The sequence below is a fragment of the Camelus ferus genome, chromosome 32 (assembly GCF_009834535.1).
Source record: "Camelus ferus isolate YT-003-E chromosome 32, BCGSAC_Cfer_1.0, whole genome shotgun sequence".
NCBI lineage: Eukaryota > Metazoa > Chordata > Mammalia > Artiodactyla > Camelidae > Camelus > Camelus ferus.
Window position 1 is genome coordinate 1,499,822 of NC_045727.1, and position 19,823 is coordinate 1,519,644.

The 19,823-nt window shown below is 51.0% G+C and overlaps 1 protein-coding gene across 3 annotated transcripts in view; it reads left to right on the forward strand.

Annotated features, from left to right (window-relative positions):
* Window positions 1-523: 523 nt before the first annotated feature.
* Window positions 524-19,823, forward strand: part of RILPL1 (Rab interacting lysosomal protein like 1) — a 37,111-nt gene continuing 17,811 nt past the window's right edge. For all 3 annotated transcript variants that reach the window (XM_014553757.2, XM_006178205.3, XM_006178206.3), the window contains exons 1-4: window positions 524-1,296; window positions 7,222-7,372; window positions 18,558-18,676; window positions 19,285-19,506. In XM_014553757.2, coding sequence (XP_014409243.1) covers window positions 988-1,296; window positions 7,222-7,372; window positions 18,558-18,676; window positions 19,285-19,506 — 801 coding nt within the window. In that variant the 5' untranslated portion in view covers window positions 524-987. The remainder of the gene's footprint in view (window positions 1,297-7,221; window positions 7,373-18,557; window positions 18,677-19,284; window positions 19,507-19,823) is intronic.

Sequence of the window (19,823 nt, forward strand, 5' to 3'; positions counted from 1 at the left end):
TTCTGCCCCTCTCCGGGGCGCCTCTCCTGGAGCGCAGGGCCCGGCGCCGCCAGGTCCCCCTGGTGACCGGATCGGCCGGGAGGGTCTGAGAGCCGGGGGGTCTTTGACTCCTCCCCAGGATGGGCCCCATTTCGGAGTCCACCTCCTGAGCCCTCCACTCCAACCCCGACGCTGTGAATCGTCCAGAGACCAGCGACCGCCACCACCATCGCCCCTTCTCCTCGGGGCTAGTCTCGGCCCCTCCGGGGCGGGAGCGGGAGAGGAGGAGCCAGGACCGGGCCGGAGGAGGGGGCTGCGCGTCCGGACGCCGTGGGGGCGCCGGCTGGAGCGGGGAAGGAGGGTCTGGCGAGTGAAGCAGGGGGCGGGGGTCTGCGGAGTCGGCGGGTGGGGGTGCCGCGGCCGCGGGGACCCCAGGGCGCCCTCGGGCGGCGGAAGCCGGGCGCGCCCCTCTCCAGGCCGGGATCGGGGCGGGGCGCGCGGCATCCCCGCGGGGGGAGTCGGTCACCCGGCCTCGCCGCCGCCGCCAAAGTTTCCCGGAGGAGCCGCGGCCGCCCTTCCTTCCCAGGCCCCGGGCGTGGGGGCGAGCCTCCGGCGAGGACCGTTTCCGAGGGCAACGGGGCCCCCTCTCCAGCCAGACCCCGCGCCTCCATTGCGCCCAACTCGGATTCCCAACTTGGGAGGCGCCGCGGGCCTGCGCACGCGCGCGCCTTCCTCGCCTCCTCCTCCTCCTCCTCCCGCTGGGGAGCAGGCTCCGGGCCGAGCCGGCACCTAGACCCGCACCCCGCGCGCTGACCCCCGGCTCCCGGCCCGCCGCCTCCGCCCATGCCGACGCCCGCCTCCCGCCCGGTGCGCCCTCGCCCGAGGGCCAGCTAAGTGCGGGCCGGCGGCGGCGGCGCGAGGTGGGCCCGGCCCGGCGCTGCCCTCGACAGCGGCAAGTTTGGGAGTTGCACTAGTTTGCGGGGTGGGGGAGAGGACGGACGGGGGGCCATGGAGGAGGACCGGGGGTCGTCGCTGGCGGCCGAGTCGGCGCTGGAGAAGAACGTGGCGGAGCTGACCGTCATGGACGTGTACGACATCGCGTCGCTCGTGGGCCACGAGTTCGAGCGGGTCATCGACCAGCACGGCTGCGAGGCCATCGCGCGCCTCATGCCCAAGGTCGTGCGCGTCCTGGAGATCCTGGAGGTGCTGGTCAGCCGCCACCACGTCGCTCCCGAGCTGGACGAGCTGCGCCTCGAGCTGGACCGTCTGCGCCTGGAGAGGATGGATCGCATCGAGAAGGAGCGCAAGCATCAGAAGGTGGGCGGTAGCCTCAGTCTGCCCATCTGGGCTATGGGGCCGCCGGGACCTGAGGGCCCTTGAGCATTGAGCACGCGTAGGTGCACACGTGTGTGTGTGTATACACTGAGTAGACTAGAGGAGAACGGATTAGATGAGGGAGAGAGGGGTGCCCTTGGCCCTCTTCTGCCCAGCCAGGGGCCACTGGCATATACGACCCCAGAGATAAGGGGTAGTTCCTTGGAGTCAGACCTGAGTTCCATTCCCACCTTTACTATCGAATAGCTGTGTGACCTTGACTAAGTTACTTAAACCCTCTGTGCTTTATTTCCTCACATATCAAATGGTGATACTAACAGGACCCATCTTATAAGAATTAAATAGGATAGTATCTAAAGTGCTTAAATAATACCATTCTTTTCCAGAAATAAAATAAGCCCCCCTGCCCGGCAGTGCTACAGTGAGAGGATGTGACACCAGCCCCCTATCTTCATCCCCGTCCAGAACCCCCAGAGCCAAGGGGATGTGACCTCCAGCCACTGAGCTCATTGACCCTCAGTCTCTGGGTTCTAATTTGCAAACGACTTTCTAGGGTTCCTTCTGTTATTAAGCGGAGGTGGTTGCCCTTCCTTTATTTTCTCTTTAATCCTCGCAGAACTCTGTGAGGTAGGGGTTATTATCATCATTTTACAGAAGAAGAAACTGACAATCTCATCCCAAGTTAGTGCTGAGAGAGTCCCAGCCCCGGTGGGGATTCTAGTGCCTCTTCCCCACCCTCTTTGAATTGGGGGAAGGTGATTTGGGGCAGCTTTAAGGCTAAGCCTCTGCCTCGTGAACACGGATCCCCCTGCGCTTGTGAATCAGGGACTCCTCACTGGGCTTGGTCGGGGGAGTCCAGACAAGGTGCCTGGGGAAAAGGAAGTGGCAGACGTGTGGTTTCCTGCCCCAGCCTCAGCCCCGGGAAACTCTTGTCAGACCCTTCAGACTGAGAATGGGAGGAAACGTTTTTCCTTGGGGAATTTGGGTGTCTGAGGGGACTCTGACTTGCTGTGTGGCCTTAGGACATAGTCTTTGGCCTCTCTGAACCTCTCTGACTAGCTGTGACCTGTTGTGTACTTTGAGATCTGTGTCTTTTCAAGGGAAACATCCCAGGCTATTTGTCGACAATCTTAACCTGAGGACAGATCCTTTGGGACAGAGCACTAGTGCTTTGGAGGTTTGATTGTGTTTGTCCTCAAAGGTCCCTACACCCTGGGGTCAGGTAAGAGATCCAAGCTCCCAAGCCTTAGGCAGCATTTCCAAGATCACACTGGGAGCTTGAAAATGCCCCAGCCTGTAATTAATGTCAAGATTCGGAGGAGCAGGAGCTTTGGAGCTAGATTGCCTGGTTTCAAAGCTTGTCACTCCCGGGCTGTGTGATCATGGGCAAGTCACCTCACCTCTCTGTGCCTCAGTTTCCTCAGCTGTAAAATGGAAAGAATAATAGTGCCCATCTCATCAGGTTGTGGTGAGAATTAAAGAGCTCAGGACAAAACCTGGCCCACTTGGAGGGCCTTACGTGTGTTAACTATTGTTCCTAGGCCGGGAGAGGCTTTCACTGGGTGTTCTTAGGCTGATACTGGAGACTCCACCCCCACCCCGGGTACCCCTGCTCCTACCCTGGGTCCCTCCTCTCCCAGAGAGTCAGGGAAGGAAGGGACCTTGAGCTCCCCTCATGCATCTGCCTCTTATTGACAGGCACTAAGGGACTTAGCCCAGGTCACACAAGAAGGCCTGGCACCTTTGTCCCCACCCCTAGCATTTTAGTTCTGCTGCAGCTGGACTGGGAGCCACCCTGGGGAGCCATCAGAGGCCACTAGGCCTGGAGTCAGGTGGAAGTCCCAGCCAGCTGCACCTGTCACCTCTGGAACGCTCGCTCTCAGCCAGGAAGTAAACACCAGTGTGTTCACCGCCAGGGCTCGTTTGTAAACACCGAAGATGATCTTTTCCAATTTGGAGGACAGAATCCCTTGTTTTCCCATCCCAACTCCAGTCCCCATCGTACTCTTGGGATCAAGAGACTTGTCTGATTGTTTTTCATCTTCATAAACCTCAAAGGCTCTTCAAGGTGTCATTTCCACAAAACTCTTCTTAGTATGTCCTTGATCTTATCTGTCTGTTCTTCTCTCCCTCCTTCGCTTTGCTCCCTTCCTTCCTTCTATTTCTGTTTCAACAAATCTGGCTCCAGTAAGGCTTGAACCCTGTCTTCCTCAGTTCTGTTCATCACTCAGACCTAGGCCACAGTCTTGTCATATTTTACCTGGTGACTCAGTGTGCAAACCAGTCAACTGACCACAGCTTGCAAAGTGCACCCCTAGGTGACATGATGGATGCAGAGGAAAGGAAAACCAGTTCCTCATCTCAGGCAGTGAGTGGGTAACAGGGAAGACAGGAAGAACACACGAATAGACTTTAGAAAGCAGTGGCTGTGCAGATACAGTTGCATATAATGTAAACAGTATACATTGTTCATTTAATCAGTCAACAGATACATTCATTGAGTACCTACAATGCACCAGGCACTGTTCTGGGAGACACTGGTGAGCACAACTGATAAAGTCTTTGCTTTCAAGGACCTGACATTCCAGTGCAGTGCTGTCCCATAGAAATACAATGTGGTGTGTCACATTAATAAAAAAGACACAGATGAAGTTAATTTTAATAACATATGTTATTAAACCTAGTCTATCCGAAATATTATTTCAACATGCAGTCAATGTAAAAAAATATTTTTGTTGAGGTATAATTGACATACAACATTGTATTAGTTTTAGGTTTACAACATTATTTGATGCACGTATATATTATAAAACTAAACACAGTACATTTAGTTAACATCTATCACCACACATAGTTACAAAAAAGTTATTAGTGAGATATTTTGCATTCTTTTTTTCCTATGTCTTTGAAATTCAGTGCATGTTTAACCCTTACTGCATGTTCCAGTTTAGACCAGTCAAATTTCAGGTGCTCAGCAGAGACATGTGGCTTGTGGCTACTCTGTGGAAGGGTGTGATTCTAGAGTAAAGAGATAGATTTTTTTTTTTAAGTTTTTAAAAATTTCAGCTTATGATAAGTGCCATGAAGAAGATAAAACAAGGAAAGAGATTGGCCAGGGCTGGGGTCTGGCAGATGGGACAGTCAGGAAGGCTTCCCTGGGTAGGTGACATTTGAGCTGAGATCTGAATGAAGTGTAGGTGCCACCCATAGAGAGATCTGGCATTTTAGGCAAGAGGCACAGCAAGTGCAAAGGCCCTGAGGTAGGAATGAGCTTGGTGTGTTCAAGAAACACAAAGAAGGCTAGTGTGTCTAGAGCAGAGCAAGTGAGGAAAAAGGGAAGGAGCTGAAGTGAGGGAGGTACTGGGGCCATCTGTGTGCTCAGCCTGTGCCAGGTGGGAGCAGAGGGGACCAGGGCAGGAAGAGCCTGACTCTGCTTCCAGCCTGCCCTGCGTGTAGGAAGGTCCCATGCCCACTCCATCATTCCACCATCACTTCCGCCCTCCAGCCCCACCCGTCACCTCCCCTGGTGACCTTGAATCAGCTGTGCGAATACTTACTACCTCTCATTTCCCCAGTGCAGCAGGCTTCCTGACAAAGGAGATGGGATTTAGGAACTTATTTAAGAGATGAATGGAGGCGATGCTGGACATCCGGCCATCTGGGCCGGCTTGTGATGGGCTGTAGGAGGACCAGGAATCAGCAAACATCTTTAGCACTTTCTGGGTGCTAGGCACTACTCCAGGCATTTACATATATTAACCATTTAATCCTCATGACAACCCACAGGGGTAGATACTACACTATTTTTCTCATTTCAGGCACCTGAAGGTTGAATAACTTATCCAAGATCAGCTAATAAGTGGCAGAAACAGAATTCAGACTCAGGCCATCGGGCCTCAGTATCCATGCTTTAAACCAGCATTCTATACAGGCAACAATGATGAAACTTTGTTTAGTTTACGGTTTTACAAAATACCTTTTTTTAAATACCTTTGGTTTTTTGGGGGGGAGGGGAAACAGCTTTAATGAATATAATTCACAAAGCTTACAATTCACCCATTTCAAGCATACAATGCAATAGTTTTTAGTTTATTCACAGAGTTGAGCAGCCATTACTGCAGTCAATTTTAGAACATTTTCATTACGCCAAAAAGAAAACCCAGACCCATCAATAGTCATTCCTCATTCCCTGCCAGTCCTTCTGCCCCTGGGTAGATGCCAACCTGCTTTCTGTCTCTATGGATTTACCTGTTGTGGACATTTCTCATGAATGGATCGTACACTGTGTGACCTTTGGTGACTGGCTACTTGCCCTGAGCATCGTGTTTTCAAGGTCCATCCAAGTTGTAGCACATGTCCTTGCTTCATTTCTTTTTGTCTGAATAATATCCCATTGTGTGGAAACACCACATTTTATTTACTCATTCATCAACTGATGGGCATTTTGGTTGTGTCTACCTTTTGGCTATTGAGAATAGTGCTGCTATGAACATTTATGTACATGTTTTCATTTCTCTTGAGCAGATCCTACAAGTGGAATTGATGGGTCACGTGGTAACTATGTTTAACTTACCAAGGAACTGCCAGGCTGTTTCCCACAGCGGCTGCACCCTTTTGCATTCTCACCAGAAATGCAAGAGGGTTCCAATTTCTTCATATCGTTGTCAACACTTGTTATCGTCTGTTTCTCTGATTACAGCCATCATTAAAATAATTTTAATAGACTGATCTTTTTTATTCTCACAACAATCCTGTGAGCCTTTTTTTTTAATTGAAATGTAGTTAACACACAATATTGTATTAGTCTCAGGTGTGCTACACAGTGATTTGACACTTATATTATAATATAATCATCATAAGTCTAGTAACCTTCTGACCCCATACAGATTTACTGCAATAATACTGACTATATTTTTTGTTATATATTACACCCTGTGGCTTATTTATTTTATAACTGGAGGTTTGTACCTCTTAATCTCCTTCACCTATTTTACCCCTCAAGCCCGTCTGGCAACCACCTATTCGTTCTCTGCATCCTTGAGTCTATTTTCATTATTTTTTGTTTGTTTTGTTTTTTAGATTCCACAAATAAGTGAGATTATATGGTATTTGTCTTTTTCTGTCTGACTGATTTCACTTAGTATAATGCTCTCTAGATCCCTCCATATTGTCACAAATGGCAAAGTTTCACTCTTTTTTATGGCTGAGTAATATTCCACTGGATATGTATACCTCATCTTCTTTATGCATTCAGCTATCAGTGGACACTCAGGTTGCTTCCATAGCTTGGCTGTTGTAAATAATGCTGCTGTGAATGTTAGGGTGCATATATCTTTTTAAATTAATGTCCTGGTTTTCTTTGCTGTGAGCTCTTATATTAGGGCTCCCTGACTAAGGGAAACTGAGGCTCAGAGTTGTAAAGGGAGTTGCCCTAGGCCACTTGAAGAGATGCCTGTTTGGGGGGCCGGGTGGCATCCCCAGGGTCTTTGCAGCCTCTTTCTCCCTTGGAGAGAAGCTTGTCCTGTTGGAGGGTCTGTCTGAAGATCAGGGACATGACCTCCCCAGAGCGGTTAGGAATGTTCTGGTCCCTATAGCCTGGGGCGGCCCCTCCTCGCTCTCCTGTCTAGATAGTTAAAAGGTCCAGTTCCAGTGCCGTGGTTGTCCTCGGGGCAGTTCTAGCCTGGCCAGGTCCTAACAGTATAAATGCAGGCCTCACCCAGAGGAAGGTGTTTTTCACAAAGTTGCCCTGTGGGCTAGTGACAGCCTTGTCGGCTTACCTGGCGGCTGGCTTTCGAGGCGAACGGGACGGCCCAGAGCCCCGGCATCCCGGAGCGGCTCCTGTGGGTCCAGGGGGTGAGGCCGCTGCCCTGAGCAGGTGGTGACCCGCGCCGGCCCCTCCCCCGGCAGGAGCTGGAGCTGGTGGAGGACGTGTGGCGCGGGGAAGCACAAGACCTCCTTTCCCAGATCGCGCAGCTGCAGGAGGAGAACAAGCAGCTCATGACCAACCTCTCCCACAAGGACGTCAGCTTCTCCGAGGAGGAATTCCAGAAGCATGAAGGTAAGAGGAGGGGCCAGCAGGGGAGGAGGGGGGGAGGTTCCCACTGCCAGCCCCGGCATCGTCGGTCACAGTCATGAGCATGGTCCCGGCGCAGCCGTGACTCATGTCACGTGGACTCACACCATCACTCTGTCTGGGAAATGGTTTGGCCTGCTTTACAGGTGATGAAACCGAGAGGTTCATCTGACAAATCGTTGGATTCCTCACTTTTCCAGACTCTTTCCTAGGCACTGGGGATACACGTGGGACAAGACAAAGCCCCTACGCTCGTGAAGCTTATGTTCTAGTGCAGAGGAGATAGGTGATAAGTATGTAAACAACTAGATGTCACAGTTCTGAACAGATGCTGACCAGAGTTGTGGAAGAGCTAAAACAAGGGGACTATAATAGAGGCAACTTGGTAGGGAGCTTCTTTAGATATGGTGATCAAGGAGGGCCTCTCGATGAGGTAACATTTGAGCCCTAGTGAAGTTATGGAGCGAGCCATGCGAATATGTTGGGGAGGGGCGGGTGCAAAGGCCCTGGGGCACGACTGTGTATGGAAAACCAAGAAGGCTAGTGTCACTAGTGCTACAGAAGATGATTGAAGCCAAGGGCATTAAAGATGAGGTCACAGGGGTCAGCAGGGATCAGATCACATAGCCCATTAGAGGCCAAGGTTTGGGTTTTATTCTGAGTGTGCTGGGAAGAAATTTGAGGTGCTTGTCACCGGCACAGGTTTAATAATGAGCAACCCTGGATGGCCACCCAGATCTGAATGCTGCTGGATGCATCAGCTCGGCTCCCGGGCAGCCTCCTTCCTATTCAGGGGCTGCCTCTGATCCCAAGGAATCTCAGACCCACCTCTTTGGTTAAACTCAGGTCCCTACACAAGCCCCCTCCTCGTGGTTTTTGGGAAGGGGAATGGACTTTCGTGGGGGGCCTCAAGTTCAGAACTCGTGGTTACAACTCTAGGAATAAAGTAAGGTGCTGTATGAGGACTGTAGGGACCAGGGAAAAAGGAAGTGTTGGAGCCAGGAGCCGGCATTCTCTCTTCCTTGGGCTTCCCTTGTGCAGGTGTGAGTACTGCAGTGCAAACAAGTCTGAGTGGTGTTGAGCGTTGGCTGTAGAGCCAGGCCGCCCAGGTGTGAATCCTAACCTGATACTTACCTGCTAAGTGACCTTGACCTTCGTGTGCTTAAGTGCAACATGTAAAAATGGGGGAAATAACCATATGTCCCTCAAGGTTGTTGTGAGGCTTAAATGAATTAATACATGGAAACTGCTTAGAATCGTACCTGGTGCCTACACTGAGCGAGTGTTCACTCTTGTTACTGTGAGCTGTTGTTATCCTATCCAATCTCTTTTTTTTTTAATTGAGGTATATTTGACTTTCAATGTGGTGTTAGTTTCTGGTGTACAGCACAGTGATCCAGTTATACATAGATACTCTTTTTCATTATAGTTTATTACAAGATACTGAATACAGTTCCCTGTGCTCTACAGTAAGACCTTGTTGTTTATCTATTTTATATGTAGTGCTTTGTATCTGCTGATCCCAGACTCCTAGTTTATCCCTCCTCGCCGCTTTCCTCTCTGGTCACCATAAGTTTATTTTCTATGTCTGTCAGTCTGTTTCTCTTTTGTAAATAAGTTCATTTGTATCATTTTTTAAGATTCCACATAAAAGCGGTATCACATGGTGTTCGTCTTTCTCCTTCTGACTTACTTCACTTAGTGTGATAAGCAATCTCCTTTTTGAACAGATGAGAACAGGCTGAGAGGGTCCATGCCTTTCTCTGGCTTAGTAATATTCCATGGTATGTTTAGGCTTGGTCTTGTTTATCCGTTTATCCACTGATGGACGTTGGGTTGTTTCCCACTTTCGGCTGCTGAGACTAGTACTGCTATGAGCATTCCAGTACACGTTTTTGTGTGGACCTGTTTTCAGTGCTTTGAGGTTTACACCCAGGAGTGGAGTTGCTGGGTCACGCGGTAGCTGTGTGAGCTTGGTGATGTACCCGGAGCCATCTTTTTGTCTGTGACATTTCTGCGGGGCATCCGGAGGCCTCCAGGTCTGACCTGAGAACCTTCCACCGGCCCCAGGGACCTCCTGGAGATCTCGGGGCCCCCAGGGCCCCCAGGCATGGGCCTGAACACCCTGAGCCGCTTCCCTGGTGCTCTGCTGCATCTGCGTGCACACGGTACCCTCCGTGTGGGAGAGCATCACCACGGCTTCCCAAATCCCTGCTGGGCTTGCCGTGCAACAGCCCACACGGGTGCCATTGGAGACACACTTAGTTGGCATCTTGCGTGGGTCCAGCTCCTGGGCGGTGAGCTCAGGGAGGCTCGGCTGTTCTGCGCGGCAGCAGCCCCCAGCCGAGTGCAGAGACTGGGCAGACGCCAGGCGTGCCTCTCGCGGTTATTTTTATTTTGCATGGGAAACCATGGGAACACAGCAGGGACAAGAGCATTGCTCCCACCTGTGAGAGGAGCAGACCTCGGGCTGAGGGCCCCTGGGAGGAGGTGCCACCCATAAAGTTAGACTGTGGATCCCGCGCTGCTTTGAGCAGTGGGGCAAGGCTTGGGGGCTGACTGTGGATTTAGGGGTGCCATTGCCTAAGCTGGTGTCGGGGTGAGTGGGGACAGAGAGCCTGCACGGAGCAGCACTGCTTTCTCAGCCACTCACACTGGCCCTGCGCTCAGAGCACCCGGGCAGTCTCCCGTCTCCCCCTCCCTGGAAGTCTCCAGACTAACAAGCATTTTCCTGCCTCTTGTATTTGGAAATCCTCATGTCAGCACTCGGAAACTACTGGTTTGCCTGCGCGGAAATGAATTACAGATTATCGAAGCCGTTGGACTTGGGAGATGGGGTTGCAAAAATAGGCTCAGGGGTCTGGAAAAAAAATCTTAGGCTCTGGACAAACAACTCCGTCACCAGGAGAGGAAGAAAACTGATCACATAGCCATTTTCTGAAGGGCAGCTGAGAAAAGCACTGTCCAAAAAAATGTCAGACAATGCTCTGGTTTCTCTTCAGATGGTATAAATCTTTGGCCTTTTACGAAAAAATGTAAGGCAAGCCACACACGTGATTACAATTTTTCCAGTTGGGCATTAAAAAAAGTAAAAAGGGCAGGTGAAAGTAATTTCAACATATTTTTATTTAACCCAGTAGATCCAAGATACCAATCCTCTCAACATGTAATCAATTTAAAAATTAGCGTAGGGTATTTTGCATTCTTTTTTTTTTTTCATATTAAGTCTTTGAAATCTGGTGGGTTATATATTTATATATAATATAACATATTATATGTGTGTTTTATTGGGGTAAAATACACATCAAATTTACCATGTTAACCGTTTCTAAGTGTACAGTTCAGTAGTGTTAATTACATCCACGTCGTTGGGAAGCCCATCTCGAGAACACTTTTCGTCTTGCAGATGGAACTCTAAAACTCTGTCCCCGTTAAACAGCAGTCCCTCATTCCCCCGCCCCCAGCCCCTGGCATCTGACATTCTACTTCCTGTCTCTAGCAGTTTGACTATTCTGAGTACCTCGCATACGTGGAATCATACAATATTTGTCCGTTTGTGACTGGCTTATTTCACTTAATGTCCTCAACTTTCATCCCTGTTGGAGCTTGGGTCAGAATTTCCTTCCTTTTTAAGGCGGAGTGATATTCCATTGTATGAATCCACCAAATTTTGTTTATCCATCCATCCGTTGATGGTGAGTGTGTACTTTACGTTTATGCAGCACGTGTCCATTTGGACGTGCCCTATTCCAGGTGCTCCGTTGTCACTAGCGGTGGCTGAGCTGGACACACGGAGCTAGAATGTGTTCGCGGAGGCTGCTGGGTGAAGTCCATCGTGAAAAGAATGGGCTACAGAGGCAGGTGGACCTGAGTTCAAAGCCCAGCCCCACCCTTGCCAATGGGTTACGCTGGGAAGAGTCCTTCCCGTTCCCATCCTCAGGGGCCTCACCTGTAAGATGGGCATGGCGACTCCTGACCCCTGGGATTGTTGAGAAAAAGTATGTGCAGCATCAAGCATAGAGCAGTCCGGGAAAAGATGACCCCAAGAGCAGTTATGCCGATTTTTGTCCTAGCTGAAGCTTGTGTGGGAACCAAGAGTGTCTGGTATGAATTTCAGCTCAATAAAAACAGTCCATGCACCGTCTCTGGGACTTTCTCCGTGTGCTTGCTCTTTAGTTTCCTGGGGCCGCTGTAACAAATGACCACAAACGGAAATGCACTCTCATAGATCTGGGGGCTGGGGGTCCAAAGGCAAGGTGTCAGCACGGCTGTGCTCCCTCCGAAGGCTCTGTCAGAAGAGCCTCCTGCCTCTTCCAGCTTCTGGTGGTGGCCGGCCATCCTTGGCTTGTGGCTGTGACCCTCCAAGCTCTGCCTCTGTTGTCACGTGGCCGTCTCTGTGTTCTGTGTGTGTGTGTGTGTGTGTCTGAATCTCCCCCCTCCTTTCTCTTATAAGGACACCAGTCATCGGATTTAGGGCCCACCCTCATTCAGCATGACCTCATCTTAACTAATTACATCTGCAAAGACATATTTTCAAGTAAAGTCACATCCTGAGCTTCCAGGCAGAGGTGACATTTGGGGGGGACGCTATTCTCTCCGCTACGCTTGCTGACAACGTAAGGAGCTTGGGCTGTGAGACTTAGAAAGGGAGTATAGTGGTTGCAGGAGTGTGGACTCTGGAGCCGGACTGCCTGAGTTTGAATCCTGGCAGTGCCACTAATGAGCTGTGTGGCCTTGTGTGAGTTAACTAGCTACTGTGCACCCGAGTTTCCTCGGCTAGCCAACGGCGGCAACAGGAGTCTTGCTTCATAAAATATTCTAAGGATAAAATGAGTTAAGCACTGTTTATATCAGTTTCTTCTGGAAGGAGACCCTGAGACGATTTTCTTGTGTAGGTAGTTTATTAAGGAAGCACCCCCAGAAGGTGGGGTTGTGGCGGGAGCAGGGCAGCCAGCGCTGGAGTGTGAGTTACATGCCAGAGTGTGGGCGCGGGGGCTGCACTTCCTTACGGAGCCTGCCAGCCTACTTGGTGCCCAAGGTGCCCGGTCAGTAGCAAAAGCACATTGAAGGGGTGCGGGGGGTGAACACAGGTCTCCGAGGGGCTCTGAGCACCGCCTCATCCATGGTGAGCGCTGAGCCCAGTAGCTGGTGACGGCAGGTGCTCGGTAAATGTGTGTGATCATCACCGCCGTCCTGTATCAAAGGCGCCTTTCTGGCTCTGGGGAGTGAAAAATGTCTTGGTCTGGAATTGGGAGACCTGGATTACAGTCCAGAATGGCCGCCAACTAGCAGAGTTGGGGCAAGCATCTCAATCTTCTCAGGGCATTTTCTTCTCATATGGATTGAGGGGGGCGGACCATAGGGGTTTGTGAGTGGTAGCGGTTGTTTGGGTCTTTAAAAAAAAAGATCTATTACCTGTGTTCTTCCATATGTAAAAGACTAAAGCAAAACAACAAAAAAAGCACGAGAATTCTCTTCCCTTCTCACTGCACTGTAAAACCATTCCCTTCCATGCATTGACACACATATTCCACGTGTGTGGTTTTTAAATAAGCAAAAGCTCCTATAGTGCTAACATTGATGTTGCAGGGAACAATGTATTTCATTTTTTAAATAAAAGAAATGGTGCTGTATAGATTGGCACTTGCCTTTTTAAAAAAATTATGTATTTACTGTTTGGATTGCCTTTTTTAAAAAAAGTGACATGAAATTCATATATCATAAAATTAACAGTTTAAAAGTGTAAAATTCAGTAGCATATGGTGCATAATTTATTTATAATGTTGTGTGACCATCACCTCTGTTTAGCTCCAAAATATTTTTTCTTCCTGGTAGGGGAAGGGAATTAGGTTTATTTATTGAATTATTATTTTTTTAGAAGAGGTACTGGGAATCGAACCGAGGACCTTGTGCATGCTAAGTATGCGCTCTGCCACTTGAGCTCTACCCTCCCCGACAAAATATTTTCGCCATCCCCAAAGGGGACCCCGCACCCATTAGCAGTCACTTCCCAAACCCCCCTGCCCTCAGCCTTGGGCAACCGCTAATCTCTCTGTCTCTATGGATTCACCTATTCTGGACATTTTGTGCAAATGGAATCAGAATATATAGCCCTTTGTGTCTGGCTTCTTTGGCCCAGCATCGGGTTTTGAAGGTTCATCACACTGTAGCACGTGTGAGAACATGATTCCTTTTTATGCCGAGTGATATTCCATCATATGGACTTTTTTTAATCCATTCGCCTGCTGACAGACATTTGGACTGCTCCCTCCGTTCGGCCGTTGTGAATAGCGCTGCTATGATTTTATCACTTGCCTTTTTCTTGTGACCAGCCACATAGTGTCGCACCGTGTGGAAGGTACTTGTTTAACCGTCTCCTTGCCGGTGGGTGTTTAGCTCATTTCCAGTTTTCACTCCTACAAACTTGGCTCCTGGGACTGACCTTGGACTTGCTTCTCCGTGCACTTGCCCGAATGTCTCTTCAGTCTAGATCCCAGGATCCTGAATTGCTGAGTGACTAAACAATTGCTCAGAACTCTTCCAACTTTTACCTGTCTGTGAGTCTGTTAAAAACGCTTAACCTTTTAGTTTTCCGAAGCACTGGTGTGACCACTATTGGACTTTATCGTAGCAGCAGCCTTTGGAGCAAGGAGGATTGGTATTTCTATTTTGTGGATAAAATGCCAGCTGACACTTAGAGACACTCTGTGCCAGGCCTCTTGCGAGCACTTCAGGTAGATTAACACATGCAACCTCACAAGAGCCCTGAGGTGGAGCCTCCCCATGATCCCCACTTGCAAGTGAGAAAACAGGCATGAGGTGCACTGCAGGGGCAGCGGAAGAGCCGGGAAGGAGCCCCAGAAATCTAGCTCCAGACTCCAAGCCCTTAATCGTTTTGTTCCCTGGTCTCTTGGTCCTGCAGCCACTGATACCCATAAAGGTGGCGGATGTAGCTGGGTCCCAGCTCCAGGCTTCCTTTCTCTGGACTCATGCTCCCCCCTCACCCACTTAGCTGTCCTGCTCACATGATTTCTCCAGGAGTGGAATCTGCCCCCACCAAGAGGCCCTTAATGCCCTGCCCAGAGCCCTGGCGGGAGAGGTGCTCAGAGAGACAATAATGACTGCTTTTGTGGCTTTTTCACAGACTCTGCCTACTGCTGATTTCAGCCCCCTCCCCCACTCAGACACACACACACACACACACACACACACACACACACACTCGCTCACACTGTCTGAGAAGCTCTTTTTTGGGAGACGTGAGGAGTATCCACTTGTCCCACTAGCCAAGGCCCTGGCCCCACCTTGCAGCAGTGGCCTAGAAGTTTTGGGAGGGGATACCTGGTACCCGAGACCCTCAGATGGCCCTTTGATTGCCCATTGGAAGTCTGGAGGCCCTCCAGCTCAGAACTTTGGCTGGAGAGCATCTTTTGAGAAGTCAGGAGGTGGCCAGGAAGGCACCAGGGCTGCACCTGAGGGAGGAGGAAAGCTGGAGTCTCTAGAGAAATAACTGACTTTATAAACGCCAAGTGGAGAGCAGAGTTCTTTTTCACTGCTGTGTAATATTCCGTTACCTGTTAATATCCAGGTTTATCCATTCATTCTACTATTGATGGGCTTTTTGTCCATTTCCAGTTTGGGGGCTATTACAAATAAAACTGCTATGAACATGTTTGCACCGCCTGTGCTGTACAGATTGTCACTTACTGTTTCAATCTCCAGTATGTCTCAGTCTTTTAAATAGCCATATAGTATCTGATTGTACTACAGATTATTGAACTGTCCGCCTACTGATGAACATGTGCACGCATGCCTGTTGGGGATATACCAGAAGGCAGCTGCTGGTTCAGAGGATGTACGTCAGCTGTAGTAGGTAATGCCAAATGGGTTTCCAAAGTAGCACCCCCAGCAGCTCCGCTGAGCACTCTTGTTGCTCCACCTTCTCTCCAGCACTTGGTATTCACAGTCCTTTTCATGTTCGTCACCTGCTAAGGATGCTCGCCCCTTCCAGCCATGCCTGCCTTCCCACTCCAGCTAGGGCTGGCATCTCTCAGGGGCTTTGCAGCTTCTCAGTCTCTCTCAGCCTCATAGTTTGGTGTACGGCCCAAGGGGGCCCAAGCTGAGTGGTCTCAGGGGCTGAACTGATGCCCCCACGCCCACCAGTAGGAAAGGATCCTATTTCATGACCTTGTGTGATTTCCTACTGTACAATGTTGTCAGAGAGGTGGAGTCAAGGGGTACCCATTTTGCAGCGGAGGAAGTGGAGGCTCAGAGAGGTTATGTCACTTCACAAGTCAAAGCCATAGGCTGTGATAGAGCCTGCGCGATCAAGCTCGTCTTTCTCTCTTGCCTTCTGGGGCCTCCCAGTCCCTCGGGCCATCAGCATTTCTCATTACAGTTCCTTCCCTCCGGCTCATCTCACTTGCAGACACAGACACCCCTGGCCTCCTGTGCATCTTTCCTCTCTGGCTGTCCCTTCCTGGTCTCCTTGGCCTCCCCCTCCAGCTCTGGGCAGGCTCTGCATGTTGAGATCCTGAGGTTCTTGTTGCCCCTTTAGAGAAAAATCCAGCCTCCTTACTTGGCCTCCGAGGCCTCACGTGATCCAGCCTCGCTCCCAGCTCAAGCCCGTATCACCCCTTGGCCACTGGGCTCAGCCCCTAGTGCTGCCCTCCAGCTTCTCAGATACAAGGTCTTCCCCCTCCAGGGCCCCTGTCTGGGAACGCTGGTCCTGGTCACCAGGCTGCCCTTTCCTGCTTCCGGTCTCAGCATAAATGACCCTTGTTCAAGGGGCCTTTCTTCACCCATAGTCTACCTGGGTCTCACTCATTATTTCTCAGCCCCCATTGCATCTGTCATGGCATGTGTCATGGTCTGTAATGACACACCTGTCTGTCTGCCATCTATAAGTCTGTGAGAGCAGAATTATGTCATGACCCTAGTGACTAGTTCAGTGTCAGGTATACAGCAGGCGCTTGATAAATACTTGACAGATGAATGTTGTGCATGTGTGCACACGTGCATGTCTGTGCACAAAAATATGTGAGAGTACTCCCAGCAGGTGGCCCTGTCTGGAAGAAAGTGTGTGCTGGGGTCTGCCCCAGTGTGACACCTTCTGGTGACCTTAAGGGAACTTCTGAGTCTTGTCCCCCTGTGGGGAGGTGGCATGGCATCAAGGAGAGGACGTGAGACTTGGGGTCAGAAAACCTGGGTTTGAGCCCCAGCGCTGCCAGTGCCCGGCTGTGTGACTTTGAACAAGTCTCTGGGCCTCAGTTTTCTCTATCTGTAAAATGGGACTCATGTTAAAACCAACAACAAGAACAGTAATACCCATTTCCAGCAGTTGGGAATGAGAATGCAATAGGGTCGAGGATGTAAAGTGGTTTATCTTTACTGGGTTCAGCAGGGCCTTGGAAGGGAATCAGTCCCTATTCCATCAGCCCACCTGGAGCGGCTCCCAATGTGAAGCCCTAGACTTTTGAGATGGTTGAGGCAGGACAGCTGCCTTCTGGGACCGTCCTGCCTTTGTGCCTAGAACATTGTCTCCAGCTCATCAAGGGCAGTATCCAGGTCTTACCTGGATTTGTGGCCCCCGTGGTATCACGCACCGTTCTAGACACGCACCGTGAATGCTTGTTTGTGGTGGTGACTGCCTGCTTGGGACCATCCAGGACAGGAGGAGGGAGGCCAGCGGGAAAGCTTCAGTGTGGGATGCAGCAACCTGGAGAAGGGAGTCACAGAGGGAAAGTAGTCCTGAGTCCTGGGGGAGGGAAATGGGGGAGAAAAAAATGGTTTCTCCCCTTTTAATCTGTGGTTGAGTCTGACTGCCAGTACCCCAGCCCAGGTGTCCTGGTGATCAGGGATTAGCTGTCAGCCCAGTGCCTGTATGAGGCTGAATAACGGACCCCCAAATGTCCAGCCCTAATCCTTGGAACCTGTGGATGTCACCTTCTAGGGTAAAATCCTTACAAATGTGATTTAGTCAGAATCTTGAGATGGGAGGTTATCCTGGATTATTTGGGTGCACTCCAAATGCCATGACAAGTGTCCTTACAAAAAGGAGGCAGAGAGAGATCTGACATGGACAGAAGGGGAGAAGGCCATGTGACCGCAGAGGCAGCAACTGTAGTGATGTGGCCACAAGCCAAGGAACGCTGGCAGCCACCAGAAGCTGGAAGAGGCAAGGAACACATTCTCCCCTAGAGTCTCCAGAGGGAGCCAGCCACAGTGACATCTTGGTATTGGGCTGATTTTAAACTTCTGCCTCCCGGAACTATGAGAAAATACATTTCTAATGTCCTAAACTACCCAATTTTGTTGGTTATTTGTTACAGCAGCTGCCTGAAACTCATACAGCATCCGTCCTCACATTCCTTAATTCATCACATCCCTGATCAAATACCTGCTGTGTGCCAGGCACTGTGCCAGTGCAGGGAATACACAGGGGATGGATCAGGCAAGGTCTTGCTCCTGCTGACAGTATCCTTGGGGGGCGGGGGGCAGGGGGAACAGACATTGAACAAGCAAGTAACAGACAACACCCCTTGAGCATCTGCTGTGTACCAGGCATCTTCTTCAGTGTTTCGTGTGTGTTAACTAGATCAGTCCTCACAACAGCCCTATGGGGTAGGTCCTGCTATTATTCCCATTTTAGAGATGTGGAAACTGAGGCACAGAGTGGAGGGAACCCAAAGCCACACAGCTAACACACGGGAGAGCCAGTGTCTGAGCTCCAGAGCCCACTCTTCGAATCACGTTGCAGTGTCATCTTTCATTATTAGATGAAAGGATGTACCAGATACTGAGCGGTTGTACAAAGCACTGTGAAGGGATGAGTGGGTGGGAGATAGGGCTGCGTTACAGGGCTCAGGGAAGGAGGGGCCTCTGTGAGGAGGTGACCTTGAGCTGAGGCCTGAGAAACGAGGGGAGCCAGCCAGCGGGAGGTTGGAAGGCAGGCACTTGCAGGCACTGGGAGTGGCAGCCGCAAATGCCTGCGGTGGGGATGAGCTGGGAGGATAGAGGGGCAGGAAGCAGGTGCTGGGGAGTGGAGGAGATGAGGCCAGGAGGAGGCCGGGGGAGGGGCCAGGTTGATCTCAGTGGGGAGCTGCTGGATGGTTTAAGCAGGGGAGGGAGGTGGACTCACCTGCTGGTCCCGCCCCTCCACCTCCCCCAGGCATGTCGGAGCGGGAGCGGCAGGTGATGAAGAAGCTGAAGGAGGTGGTGGACAAACAGCGAGACGAGATCCGCGCCAAGGACCGGGAGCTCGGGCTGAAGAATGAGGATGTTGAGGCTGTAAGTGATGCGTCCCGCCCCACCAAGAGGCTCCCGCCTCCCCTTCAGTCTCACTCTCTGGGCTCCATGGGGTGGGGATCCTGCCCACAGCTCTGTGGACCCAGCTTTGAAACAGTAGCCATGGGGAGGACCTTTGGCAGAGTCTTCGCTGGAGCTGTAGGCGGGAACATGGCATGGCCAGCGATCTGACTCCACACACTGAAGAGGTCCCGTGGCCTGGGCAGCCTTTGCTATGACCCTGAGGCTTCCTCTAGCCCACCCCCTTCATGCCCCAGCATGGTCCAGGCTGCTCTAGGAACCTATCCGGTGTCTCTACCTAAATTAGAAAAAGACGCCCCTTTCTCAAGGCATGTTACTTCCATCTGTTGGGAAATTGTCATAAGATACTAATAAGACACTTATCTTCCATCTGTCATAAAATTATAGTAAATCTACAAATTGCCCACCTCTGGCATCAACAGAGTTAGGAGAATATGAACACATTCCAAACAAATCAAGACATCTACACAGTATAAATGGCACGCCTGCAGATGGTTTGCCCTTGTACAGTGCACAACATGAACTACTGTATGCGGCGGCCCCATACCATGGCCTTTGTCTCTCTACAGCTGCAGCAGCAGCAGACCCGGCTGATGAAGATCAACCACGACCTCCGGCACCGGGTCACGGTGGTGGAGGCCCAGGGGAAGGCCCTGATCGAACAGAAGGTAGAACTGGAGGCAGATCTGCAAACCAAGGAGCAGGAGATGGGCAGCCTGCGGGCGGAGCTCGGGAAGCTGCGAGAGAGGCTGCAGGGCGGGCTCAGCCAGAACGGAGAGGAGGAGCCTGAGGTGAGTGGGAAGCCAGCTGGTGAGGTGATGTGGAAGGGACAGTCTGTGGGCTGGCTCGGGGTGGGCAAGGCTGCCTGGCTTTCCCCATTACACATGAGGGAAATGGGAGCCCCAGGGAGAGCCAGCTGCTGGCCAGAAGACACACAGGTGGGCAGGGGCAGCGCTGGGCCTGGAACCCAGGACTCCCAGCATTCCAGCCCAGGGTATCCAGCTCGGTGGTGGTTACTGGGCACCCGCCATTCATTCATTCATTCATTCAAATGATTATTAACTATGTTGCAGGCATGGGGGAGAAAATGCAGACCTGGTTCCTGTCT